General features: G+C 37.2%; 1 protein-coding gene across 1 annotated transcript in view; it reads right to left on the bottom strand.

The window, feature by feature from the left end:
- SPINK5 (serine peptidase inhibitor Kazal type 5) overlaps positions 1–14,361 on the bottom strand; it is a 71,944-nt gene that overhangs the window by 19,255 nt on the left and 38,328 nt on the right. Inside the window, exons 15-21 of the mRNA XM_046666416.1 lie at positions 12,816–12,943; positions 11,184–11,271; positions 8,643–8,770; positions 7,916–7,982; positions 5,462–5,589; positions 3,842–3,938; positions 2,810–2,937 (exon numbers count right to left, since the gene is read on the bottom strand). Of these exons, the coding sequence (XP_046522372.1) occupies positions 2,810–2,937; positions 3,842–3,938; positions 5,462–5,589; positions 7,916–7,982; positions 8,643–8,770; positions 11,184–11,271; positions 12,816–12,943 (764 nt within the window). The remainder of the gene's footprint in view (positions 1–2,809; positions 2,938–3,841; positions 3,939–5,461; positions 5,590–7,915; positions 7,983–8,642; positions 8,771–11,183; positions 11,272–12,815; positions 12,944–14,361) is intronic.

A 14,361-nucleotide genomic window follows, 5' to 3' on the forward strand; every position in this document is an offset into this window, starting at 1 on the left:
GAGGTCAAGATAGGAAGAAGACAAGCACTCTAGAAAGTACCTTAAGATCATGGGTTTTTTTAAAACCTCTTACCTTTCTGATAAAATATATATGCCAGAGGTCCCTAAGCTTTCATATGCATTAAGAAACACCTGTGAGATTTTTAAAAATTCAGATTCACTGACCATCAAAATATTCTTATTGACAAGATCTGGATTGGGACTCAGTAACCTGATTTTTAACAAGAAAGCCAGGTTTTCCCAAGATCCAAATACTGTAAAACTCTGGTACATCTATTTCTCTTTCAAAGTTTCATTTGATTTTGCATATAAAACAAACATGTATGTAACATGACATATATATGTGATATGATACATATATGATGTATAACAAAATATATCCTGAAGATTCAAACAAGTATAAAGTCATGACATTTTAACCAAGTAAACTATTGGATAAAGACAGTACTTATAATGATTCAGTTTGGTAGAATTCTGGTTATAGTCCTGGCTCTGCTCAAAAACTTCCAGTGGCCTCTGATCACACATACAATAAAATCCACTGCTCTTTTCTTGGCCTAAAAAGCCTTCTATGATCTTTGCAAATTCATTTCCTGCAATTTTCCATGCCATAATCTTGAGAAACAGTAACCTCCTTTCTATTTCTTAAGCTTGTTAGTTTTATATGTATCTTCACACCTTTGCACTGGGTCTTGCTCTGCCTGAACCTTTCCTCCTCCAGATAGCCAAACGATCCACTTCACTGACTCTTCAGTCTCCCTCACATACCAGGCCTTCGCTGAACACCATAAATAAAGTAGCAACTCCAATCCCTTTCTGTTGCCTTGCTCTGCTTTGTTTTTCTTTTTACCAGCTGGCCTTGTGTTATGCAGTTCTTTGCTTATCTGTTTACAATCTGTCTTCCTTATGTTACATTACAGTTCCATAATGGCAGGAACTTTGTCTTGTTCACTTGAAGAGTACTTGTTCATGAAGACTGTGTGTTACATGGTAGGCAGTCAAAAACCATTTATTGTCAGATGAATGGTTTCCAAAGACCACAAAAATACTCCCATTTGTATGTGTTTTGTTAAATACTCCAGGTAACTATGTTATAACATAGATGACACTGATTATGTCAGCAGAGTTTTATCTCTTTTTAAAATTTATTTATTTCTTTTAAAGATTGGCACCTGGGCTAACATCTGTCACCAATCTTTTCTTCTTCTTCTTCTTCCTCCTCCCCCTCCTCCTCCCCCTCCCCTCCCCCTTCTCCTTCTCCTTCTTCTTCTTCTTTCTCCCCAAAGCCCCCCAGTACATAGTTGTGTATTCTAGTTGTGGGTCCTTCTGGTTGTGCTGTGTGGGACGCCGCCTCAGCATGGCCTGATGAGCAGTGCCATGTCCATACCCAGGATCCGAACTGGTGAAACCCTGGGTGGCCAAAGCAGAGTTCACGAACTTAACCACTCAGCCACAGGGCCGGCCCCAGCACAGCTTTATCTTAATAATTTTCTGCATCTAAGAATCATCATTTGTTCTGTCACAAAATTATCTACTATTAATATGTGAGGCATAAAGCAACAAAGTCGTAAGTGAAGAGCTATCTCAATTATGTTTGTCATATCTGCGAAGTATGACTTGTACATAGACAACCTGGTACAGTGTAAGACATCATAACATTAGTCATTATTTATTACCATTAATGATGATACCTATTATTTACTAAACACTAATGACAGTGCTAATAGTGACAGTTCACATTTATTGTTTGCCTACTTTGTCCTGGGCATTGTACTAAGAGATTTACATGATTCTTTTCATTTAACTTTAAAAAGAAACACTACATGACTACTAGGATTTTTGTTGCCCTCACCCCCATTACAAATATGAGCAGATTGAAGCCTAGGCACGTAGAATAAACTGACCGAGAACACGGAGCTGAAACAGCCATCTGATGCTAAAACCCTAGCACTGCTCCACTCCGCCACTCTCTTCTATTAAAGAATTTTAATAATGTGGGAGAAATACTAGTCTGATATTCAGAAGAACTGGATTCTAGTTTTGGCTCTGAGGCTCACTCCCCCATGAGACCTTGAATAAACTAACTTAAGTTTTTCTTTATTTGTAAAATGCAGCATTTGGATTAGTAAGATTTTCTCACGTGGCCTACACAACTACAAGATTGTAACTTTTTTTTTCAAGGAGAAAAGTGAAGAATGTGTGTGGAGAACCATTAAATACTTATTAAATGAACATCAGTTAAATGCCATAATTAAGAGCATTGTGATATAGGCATCAAGTTTTAAAACTACAAGTACCCATCAAGGTCACCTAGAAAACTACCTCAATATACAGAGGGACTAATGGTAGTATGTTACTTGCCCCAGTAACACAAATCAAGAGTGGCTGATCTGGATCATAAAGCGCTCCAATTCAGTACTTTCCTCCAAGGGAAAATAAATAGAAGGAACAATCCTGGATTATGCGATAAATGTGTGCCATATACATGATAAGAAACAGTCCTCTTAAGCTATACTTGGTCAACTATTCCAAATGACTATTGCAAAGTCTCCTTAGGATTAAGGCATGATGTGTTCCAAAGAGCAAGTGTGTATCATGATGTCACTTACAGATCACAGAATTATGATAGAAAATAGAGTAGGAATCAGCCACTTGCTAGGGCTCATTGTTCCTTAAGGGATGCAAGAAAAAGAGTATTTTGGAATTAACATAAAGAAAAATTTTCACGGAAGGAGCATTGAACAATAGCATTAATTTAGGAGGACTATGTGGCCATCTTTTAGATACGTCTGTTGAGAGAATTACTTACAGCATCTCTTTACACATGGTACACTTATTGTTGTATGATTTGCCGTCGGCATCACGTACGGGATCATTCTCCCGAGTACAGCTGAGACTTCCACTTTTCATTACTTCCCGAAACTCAGCACATTGGTCCTGAAAAAAGCGAAGAGAGCAGGCCTCCTGGATTACTCGGTCAGTTGTATTGCTATTGTTTGTTAAACAATTGGAGTAAGAAAAGTTCTTGCCTACTTCCTCTTATAAGGAATATAACATCTAGGATTGCTATCCACAGAGAACGAGGTCTGGAATCATCCATATTCTAAGACATCAGTTGTCATGGCTAATAATGCTGCTTTTAAGGTTCTATATAGTGAAATTACAAAGCTAGCTGGGATTTAGCAGCATAGATCAAGGGTCAGCAAACTATACCTACAGGACTAATCCATCCTGCTGCTTGTTTTCATATATGAAGTTTTATATGTAAACTTGAAAACTAGTGTCCTAGTATTGTTAAATAAGGGACATAGAGTTCAGTGAGATGAAGTAACTTATTCAGTGCTTCACAAGTCCCATGTTTCAGGGGCAGGATTGTACCCCAAACTATCTGACTCCAAAACCTATGCTCTTTCACCATTTTATGCTGCCTTGTATCAACAGAAAATATACCTCAAAAAGGTGGCCCCATTCAGGGAAAGAGGGAATAATAAAGAAAAATGAAGAGCATGTGATGCTGATGTGAAACATCTCTAAATTTACACCATTTACTCTTCTGTGATTGATTATTGGCAGGAGAGCTAGATTACAGAAAGAAGAGTCAGGAGACTGGGATAAGGTCATCACGTTAATTATTTCCAGGTTTAAAGAAGTTAAAATGAGCCCTGGAGAGAATAAAAATTGCTGAGATATTACCCTACAGTCTTAAGGGGGAAATCCCCTGTTCTTCAAAAGATGCTTTCAAACTCATCAGTACATACATTCGCCTTTTACTGTAGGCTGTGCTGTGGTCCCATTGTCAGAGTTGAGCCCACTGGTTCTGGAAATTAGAGGTTGCTCTCACCTGAGCTTTCCCTCCTCCACCGCCACTGGAACCATTCCCTCCGGCACTCCTCTGATTTTCCTCTTCTTTTCTCTTTCTTTCTTCATCTTCTTTCTGACTGGAAATTAGAAAGTGGGAGGTAGGAAATAATAGATTCCAGAGAAGGGAATGCATTTCTATGAGTTTCTCATCATGTCACCAAATTCTATTTGTATATAATTCACCGGCATTTATTGAACATCTACTATGTTGCAGGCCCTCTTCTCTGAAAATAAAAAGATGAATTTTGCCTGGAAGAGTTCTCAATGCAGTAGAAGAAAACCAACATTTACATAAACACAAGCAAGACTAGATGAGCAATTAATGAGCATTTTATAAATGCTCACTGTGAATCTCTGATGAGATTTCTCTCAAATATCTCCTATGCAAGAGGTCCCAAAATAATTATCTTCTCTGCCAAAAATGCCCTTCCTCCTAGATTCTCTATTTTTTCACTAGGGTCAAAGCATTGGAACCATATCTAACTGTTCCCTCTCCTTTAGCTCACATACCTGTTGCTATACAACATTGATTTCATCTTCACAATGTCTCCTATGTTGATCCGCTCGCCTTCTATCTTATTTCTCTTGCTCTGGTTACCTCTCCCTGGGTTACTGCAATCCCCTATCATCACCGATAGCATTCTGAATTTTAGTCCTTTCCCTCCTATGAATCTTCCTAAAGGAACCATATTTATGCCACTTTCTATCCTACTTGAAACATTTTAGCAACTTCCAACTATATATAGAATTGACTTCAAAATCCTTGGTCTGGCATTCAAAGATGGTAAAGTTAAGTTCCAACTAAACAAAGTGACTTGCTCTTTAACGTACATGCTACAGTTTTCTTAATTTTAGACCTTTACTTATACTATTCCTCTCTTTTCCTCTCATTCCTTCCTGTACTGTACATATCTTATCCAAATTATAAGGGCCAGTTCTATCTCTCCTTAGAACTTTTTACTAACTCTCCCTTCCCTGAAGTACCATAACCCATTGTATATATCAGTTTTCATTTAGCAATTCCTCCTTTGTGTTATATTAACTTATGCCCATGTCTAATCCTTAGTAAACTGTGATTTCTAGAAAGACTGTGTCATCTTTGTATAATCATTATGCACGTTATACATTGTAGATGTTCAGCAAATGTCCATGGAATGACTTAAATATTTTAGGTTTACTTCCAAACTTCGTGTACAGAGTTATTGTTCATTTCCCGAAGATGTGATATTTTCCAAACTGTAGATAGAGGAATCAGATTGATAGTAAAATCTCTGTGTTTTTTCCCAATGGGATTTACAAGATAATCCAGAGACGGGATCCACCTGACAGCAAAGGACTTATAAATTTATCAAGGAAGATGTTGTGATCTATTGGTAGGCTCCACCCTACAACTAATGAAAAATGTAATAACTTAGTCATATATTATCTATTTCTGGAATAGTGAATCTTAGCCTTTTTAAAGGAAGCTTCACTTAAAAATGCTTTACAGATAATCATTTGTTGCTTTTATGTATAAGGAAAGGACAAACACAATATATTATCTTCCCAGCTCTTTGCCTCCCCAACTCTGCCTACCCAGGGGCTGCATTTGTGCACTCACAAGACTGCTTTACACATGGCACACTTGTTGCCATGGGTCTTGCCATCTGGGCCACGCACGGGATCATTTTCTCGTGTGCAGAAGAGATTTCCATTTTGCAAAAGGCTCCGAAATTCACTGCATGCATCCTAAAGGGAGGAGAAAAGGCAAGAGCTTGAGTATTTTCTTTGAAGTTAGCTTTGTTGGGTTCCTACTAAGAACTTCCTGGAAAAAAGAGAAAATGACCCAAGGAATTTTTTTCCTGGCAATTATTTCATTCAATTACTACTAAGAATGCAAGACTTAAAAAAAGCTCTCTGTTTCTTTTTCTTTGAGAGTTCGTCTCAAAATCCAGACTGAACCTACAATCACACAAGCAAGAATCTCTTAACAAAGTGAGTTCGCTGAGGACTGGTCACAGTCCTTACTCAGCATTTTATTATCCATCCTTATTATATTATAATACAATTTAAAAAAACTCTGTATATGTCGTAGAATCAAAAATTTCAAGTTTGGATAGAACTTCAAAGTTCATCTGGTCCAACCATCCATACTCTATCTCAGTCCCCTTTAGGTCATGCCTGTCAAGAAGCTGTCTAATGTGCATTGGAACACCTGCAGGAATAAGGAGGCCATTACCCTCCAGAGAGTTCATTCTAATTAGATAGTCCCCACAAATTAGCCATAGTGCTACCGTTGGGGGATCTTGGAAAATGACTCTAATAAATCCTATAGGATTCCTGCTCTTAGGGTTTTATTTTTCTAAAATGTCATTGCAAATAGGATGAGTATATTCCTTCAGACATAAGCAAAGTCAAAGTATTTGACTTCCTTCAGAGAAATTGAGGCCATTTTTCTTCTTCCCCATGACAGTCCTTCAGATATTTGGAGAAAACTTTCTTGTCCTTCTCCCATACCTCCCTACATTCTCTTCCAAGAGCTAAACATCCCCAGATACCACAGTCTCTCTGTTTCAATCATTTCCACCATTTCTCATTCTGAATTCTTTCCCCTTCCTGAAGAATTCAACATAATATTCCAGGTATGGCTGGACAAGAAGTGGCACGTTGACAGCTATATGATATTGTTAGTTAGAGTTTCAATCTGCCACCAAGAGACTTTGGGTCAGAGGTGTTGTCCCTTTGTGCCTCAGTTCCCTCATGTATTAAATGGAAATAATAATAGCATCTAGTTCACCTGGTTAAAATAATAGTGGCCAATACGCAATTGAATATTCAATATATGTCCTGGATTGTTGTGAGAATAACATGAGATAATATATGTATGTAAATCTATAATAACTAACATCTAGGAAAAACTAAGCAAATGTTAGCTCCAGAGTTACATGAGGAATTGAGAGGGAATAAGCAAATCACTCAAGATCAGAGAGTTAATTACTGGTGGCAATTAGGAATGAATTTGTGATTTTGTCTGTATCTTTTAGTTCAAGTCGAAACTCAGTGAGGACAAGAATGAGTTTTTTTCCCAGCTCTGCTTCAGAGTTCACTGCCACATTCCTTAACTGGTCATATTTAGAAAAAGAAATATGATATGAGAGGAAAGGTTGTTTGTGGTAACTAAGGTGAAATCACAAATTGTCTCATACTGAAGAATTTCCTCTTGCAAATGTTGAAAAGTGAATCATAAGAGCTACTCATATTGTTTTTAAATTCAGACTTACAATTGTGGGAAACACAAGTGTAAACAGTACAGAATCCAAGTGTGATACTTTTCTTTGGAGGTTATTTTTCATACCAATAGTGTTTGATAGGGGCAAAGAAATGACCACAAAACTTGAAAATCAGTCTTTTTGAAACCGAGAAAAAATTTATTTGGGAAAGTTGCTTTTCTATTTTTTCCCCAAAATGCTGGCACCAGAAATAATTAAAGGTAAAGCAAGGAACACACCTGCTTTGACCAAATGTGGTCATCCAAAACTACATAATTTGTTAGGAATAATGTTAGATTTGGTGTCAGGAAGTCTGTGTTTAAATTCTATTGTTTCCACTTTCAACTGCGAGAATTTTGAAAGATTAAGATATGGATCCTGATACCAGTATTCCCACTACCTTTGTAAGCAAGTTCTGCTTTCTCTCTGGATTTTAAATCTTCATTTAAAAATAAGGAAATGGAGTAAATCAGGGGTTTGCAAACTATGGCCCGGGGGCAAATCTGGCCCACCATCTTCCTTTGTAAATAAGGTTTTATTGGCACACAGCCACGCCCACTTGTTTACACACTGTCCGCGGCTGCTTTATAGCTACAGCAGTAGAGTCGAGTAGTTGTGACAGAGACTGAATGGCCACAACCTAAAATATCTACTATCTGGCCCTTTAGGAAAATTTTGTCAACTCCTGGAGTAAATAAACCTTGAGTTCTCACACCTAGGCCTTCAGTAATTCCATGATTTATTTTTAAAGAAAAACTGCAAAACCTCACGCTTTCATTGTGGTATAAACCTTCCAGGACAAATACCTTTTCAGCTTCTCTCTTAGCTTTTGCTCTGGATTTGGCTTCTTCTTTTTCTTTTGCTTCTTGCTGGCTGTAAGGGAAGGAGGGGGACAGAATCATTTCTAGCACCCAACACATATTAGCCTAAAGGGGAAATCTCTCTGGACAGAAATATTCCCTTACTTCTATGCCTCTACCAACTTAACTTGGGAGTAGGATGATAAACGCATACCCCTCCTTATTATTCTTCTTGTTTTTAACGTTGCTTAAAGAATAAAACACACATGCAATAGCAAACCAATAAATAAATTTTCACTACTGTATTTCTTTTGGAAAATAAAGATATTGTCCCATTCCCCTGAAAGCAACCAGAATACTTAAAAATATTGACTAGATGTTAGCAAACTTTCAATCTGTGAGCACCAAGTGATTACATCTTTGGATTATTCTTGCTAGTATATACGCAGAGGACAGAAATTCCAATCATTGTCTGCCATTAACTCTGGGGGAATTTGCCCTTCTTAGCACATGGTTCTCCCTTGATGGCAATTCAAGTACCTTTCAGAACATTAAGAACACCAGAAAGAAATATGCTAAGCATATGGCTTTATAACAGTATATCCCCAAACTCAATGCAAAGATAGCCTCCATTATCTACCTCCTAGAGAAAATCTTCAATATCATCTCTCTTACCCAACCCCAGTCTATCTTCTTCTACACTCAGCAGCAAAGTTGCTGTAGCTCTACTCACAAGAAGGCCTGACACATGGAGCAGGTGTTGCCATGAATTTTCCCGTCTAAGCCCTCAATGGGGTCATTCTCTCTGGTGCAGGGAAGTCGTCCATTCCGCATATAGTTACGATACTCACTGCAGAGCTCCTGCCAAATGAGGGAGGATTTAAGAATCAGGCAACTAAATATTGGAAAGCTTCCTCCACATTATTCCTATGATATAATGCCACAAAACATAATAGATGCATCAAAAAGGTGATGCAGAAGGTTGATATTAGCCAAGATGCTTTTCAGAGGCCTAGGTCACACATTATTTGGAATATAAGATTGCTGTTATTTATCTCATTAGAAAATCTTCAATTTAATTCAAATATTATTCTGGGCTAGGCACCGTGAGAGATACAAAAAAGAATAATTTATCATCCTTTTTGTAAAGGAATTTGTGGTTGGCAGAATAATACCAGCCACCCCCTGAATTTGTCCAATTCTTAATACCCAGGATCTGTGAATGAATATATTACTTCACAGGGCCAAAAGGACTCTCCAAATATGACTAAGTTAAGGACCTTGAGATGGGAAGATTATCCTGGATTATCCTAATGTGCCCAATGTTATCACAAGTGTCCGTGCTTAACACTGGAAGAGTGAGACGGAAGAGAGAGTAAGAGGGAGATGTGACTACAGAGGAACAGACAGAGATGCAATGGTATTGGCTTTGAAGATGATGGAAGGGGACCAAGAGCCAAGAAACATGGATGGCCTCCAGAAGCTAGAAAAACCAAAGAGACAGATTCTCCCCTAGAGATTCCAGAAAGGGATGCAGCCCTACCAACTCTTTCATTTAGCCCAGTGAGGTCCATGTCATACTTCTAACCTTAAGAACCAAAGATAATAAATTTGTGTTGTTTTAAGCCACCAAGTTTGTACCAATTTATTAAAGCAACCATGAAAACCTAATACCGAGTTTTTAGTTTCTTTGAAGAAAATACATAGAAACATCTATAAGTTAGAATAAAACAAATGATATAATTGACAAATAAAGGAAAACTGCTTGCATAGTAGATGGTAGAGCTGTTAAATATCTTGTATAAATGGGAGAAATCTCTAGGGAGCAGTTAATACTTACTCTGAGCTAAGAAAAGTGGCCATGATTTTGACAGATAGAGGGAAGATACATTCGTGACTGAGTATGAGGAAAGCCATGTCGAAAGTGAAGTTCACTGTATGTGTAATATTGAGGACTTAAGATATGTGAGGGACTGTGCTGTTGCTACATGGATGAGTTCCTTGGGACTTCATAAAAATAATATACATAATAATATCCTTATTTTATAAATTAGGAAGCTAAGACATAAGATGATACTGCCTGACCTTACTGGTAAGGAGATGGAGACCATATTTGAAACCTGACAATCTGAGTCCAGAGTCCAGTTTTTTAACCACAGTCCTATTGAATCCACAAGATGGGAAGACTTGAATCAATGCTTGGCATGTCCAAGAAGCAACAAGGTGACCTGTCTGGCTGGCATAAAGGTAGCGATGGGTAGAATAGTAGGAAACGAGGTCTGAGAGGTGGCAGAAGTCAGATTATGTATGACACTGGGAGCCACTAGGAGGACCTTGCTTCTTACTCTGAGTGAGATAAGAGGCCACTGGGTGGCATAATCAGCCTTATGGTTTTAAATAGTTACTTTGTCAGAGTTGAGAGTAGATTCTAGGGAGCAAAGGGGAGGGGAGGGAAAGTAGTGAGAAATGAGATCTCCCAAATTAGAAAAAGGTGAAGGAAAGAAGCAACGAAGACCTGAGGCACAGCCTGCAGGAATGTCACAAATGGCAGTTGGGTACAAAATCTAAAATGCATCATGGGCTTTAAAGCCAGAACTTGTAATCCTATTGCTAGCTCTGAAATTAGTAACATATTCCCTAACTTCTTTTCTGAGCCTCCAAGTCCTTTTCTATAAAATACAGACAATAATACCTACCTTGAATGGTTACTGAAAAGATCAGTCATAAAAGTTTTATACCATGTGGCACACAGTAACAACTGAAAAATTATAGGCCATCACCATCACCATTGTCATCATCATTACCACGTGAGATGTAAAGAATGTAAACCCAAGGCTCAAAGATGCTCTTAAGTAATTTTCCCAAAAGCTCATAGAGAATTAATTGTGATGAAACCTAGTTTTAAAAATTTATTGTTATTATTAGCTAAACATCCTTGCCCAAAAAGTTATGGAGCAAAATTTGAAATCAGCCTTTATTGGTTTGCATTCAGATAACAAGATAAGAATGTGTACCTACTTCTTTTTGGGGGATAATATAACTCACATGATCAGTAGCGATAAGCATGACTGACCTCCTCTCTAATGCACAAGCAACTAGATCAGATTTAGTGGGAATGAATTGAACAAAGAAGGGATCTTCTTATACACGAGAAACCAAATACATTTTCTCTTTTGCACAGTCACCAAGAATGCTGGAATTAGGAGGAGGCAGCATGAGTCTTGCCTAGAGAAAATGGAATGTTTACATGGCTGTGACGATCTGAAACAACTACCTGTACTGCTTCTCTCTTAACTTTCTCAGCATCAACTTTCTCCTTTTCTTCCTTGCCATTATTTTTCTTCTCTTCTTCTTCAAGTTTGCTGCAATAAAAACAGAAAACACAAGCTAAATACAATTTCCCATTCTCTTTGGTAATGTATTTAAAAAAAAAAAAAACGAGGATCTTCCAGACCAAAGATCAGACTCAATCTTTAGCACAAATTTATCCAGTCTAAGAGATTCTATTGCTTTGCCCAATAATGCAGGTAAATTCAGTAGTTTACAATCCACCTTTAAAAAATAAAACTAGCATGCCATTTTATCAGTATGTGATCATTGGGTCATCTTTTTTCTTTAGGTCAGTGACTTCAGTCAATGATCTGAAAAAAGCCATAATTGCCTTAATTAAATTTTGGTCTAAATAAATACCATATCAATGATGGAAGCAAGGAGTGATATGAAATCAGACAATGGGCCCATAATCAAAATAAACTATGTTTTACTATAAAGTATAAATTTGAAATATTATTTTAAAATTTGAGTTTTAGAGCACAATAATGGTTCAAGTCCAAGAAGACTGAACAAGCAAATTTTTTTAGGTCAATCATGAGCCTAAGATTCTGGCATTCTTGCCATTTTCTACTGATGTGGATCATATCAAAGCTGGAAAAAATCTTAGCATTTATCATATCTAATCTAGTGATTATCATAGCACTAGCAAATTGAGCAGGTGAGAGAAGAATTCGGATATCTTGAATCTCGGGCCACTGTGAAATCTACTGGCCTACTTTGCCAATCTTTCCTTTAAGGAACTGCTTGCATATGCTTAAGATTGGACCAACACATGTGAAAGTTAAGGGGCAATAACTTCACACCTCTTTCAATGGATATTATTTAAATATTTATCTCAACATTTATTTTAGCATGAGGCTTGGCAGGGGATTAGGAGTCTAAGAAGGAGGAGAACCAGAGGTGGTAATAATCAATGACTCCTATATTGTCAAATGCAGGGGAGCTCTGATGCTGCTCAGCAAACAATGGCCTAGAAGGCTCCAGACCTGGCTTAACAAGAAAACACTTTAATAAGCACCTATTTCATGGACATGTGTCTTAGGGGTTTCACCCTCTACTCTAAGCCATTTATCAAAGAACTTATTTCACCTGCATATGGTTACGTCCCTAAAAGGATAAATATGATCCTCTCTATTCCATTTGTTGTTCAGGGTATTTTAATAGTCTTTACATACTGTCCCCACAGATCTCTGTCTAACTGGCTTTCCCTTAACAAATATCTGAATATAGTCACAGAATCATAATGCGCCAGGGAGAGAGATCAAAGAGATCATACCATCCAGATCGTCAAACTTCTGCTCTCTGTTGTGAATGAAGATTATCAAGTGTTAAAAACATATTAGCACTACATTAAGACTTTTCTCATAACTTAACTAGAAGACAGAAGGATAATTGAATAGAGAATAACATTGTCACTATGTGATTCAATATTACTTAATGTCTTGTCCATGTACTTTTAAAATCATCTAGCATACATCCATGGTACATATTCCACACATTTCTGAAGAAACCGAGACTCAGGGATGATCAATAATGAAGAGTTTCAGTGGGAGAGATGAAGGTAGATACTCACAACACACTTGCACACATGGCACATTTGTTTGCATGAACTTTGCCATCTGGGCCACGGACAGGATCATTCTCCCTGGTGCATATGAGCATTCCGTTCCTCACTTGGTTCCGAAATTCACTGCAGAGTTCCTGGAAAATGAAAATATTTTCTCAGAACAGTTTTCTACCCTTTCTGCACCTTTGTCTAGTATGAGGAAAAAGTGAGGAATAAGTAACGCAGAGTAAGAAAAAAAAGAAAAGTGATTAGATGCACCAGTAAATCAATAAGTATTTACAAAGTTTCCATCATGGACTCAGGATCACCCTGGCAGTATATTAGATCTATAAATATTTATCATCATTCCCTTGGGGGTACTTATAATCTGGGCGCAGAGGAAGGCTGACAAAATTGGTAGAGACTAGTATAAATATATATATTTGTGCTGTGTTGTACCTCACAGTCTATAAAAGCTACCAAAGGTCAAAGGTGAGGAGATTCAATAGGCCCACAAGGGACGTTTTCTGGAGGAACTGAGAAAAATCTGAGTCTTCATGAGGCGGGAGTCTTGCCATTTGTGACAACTTAGATAGACCTTGAAGGCATTATGCTAAGTGAAATAAGTCAAACAGAAAGACAAATACTGTATGATATCCCTTATATGTGGAATTTTAAAAAGCCAAGCTCATAGAAACAAAAAGTAGAGCGGTGGTTACAAGGGGCTGGAGGTGGGAGAAATGAGGAGACGTTAGTCAAAGGGTACAAATTTCCAGGTATAAGGTAAATAATCTTTAGGGATCTAATGTAAGCATGGTGATTATAATTAATAATACTGTATTATATACTTGAAAGTTGCTAAGTGAGTAGATCTTAAACATTCTCAACACAAAAAAGAAACAGTAATTATGTGAGGTAATGAAGGTGTTAGAGATGTTAGCTAACATTATGGTGGCAATTGTTTTGCAATACGTAAGTGTACCAAATCAACACATTGTGCATTTTAAGCTTATACAATGTTATATGTCAATTATATCTCAATAAAGCTGGAAAATAATAACATCAAAATAATGTACCAAAATATATATATGTTGCCAAGCTTTGATTTGTCTCTGGAAGGCTGAGAATGGAGAAAAAAACATGCTCAAACTAAGAAATAAAAATATATCTGAAATAAAGATATGGAGGACAGAACAAGTATGACACCTGGATAAACAACAAGAGTGGAGAGAAGGAGGAATGTGTTAGGACCATTTGGAAAATCTAAGCAGACTTGGCAATTGTTCAGATATTATGGACAAAACAAGTTTTCAATTCTAAATCACCAATAAAAAGATGGTTCCAGCTAAAATAAAGGTAGTTATTGAGAAATTCAGTTTAAAAGTAAGCTTTTAAACTGTGTCAACTTTCCCAAAATAATTATTAGGCTTATACTTTGGAAGCTATTGTTAGGAAATAGAATAAATAAAGATAAATCGTATATATGGCTATTATATTAGAGTAATTCAACATCTACATACAGACAGACTCTGCTACTTGTAATACCATAAAATTATAGAAGCATGTACGGTAG

Source organism: Equus quagga, chromosome 7, assembly GCF_021613505.1.
Source record: "Equus quagga isolate Etosha38 chromosome 7, UCLA_HA_Equagga_1.0, whole genome shotgun sequence".
NCBI classification, from domain to species: Eukaryota; Metazoa; Chordata; class Mammalia; order Perissodactyla; family Equidae; genus Equus; species Equus quagga.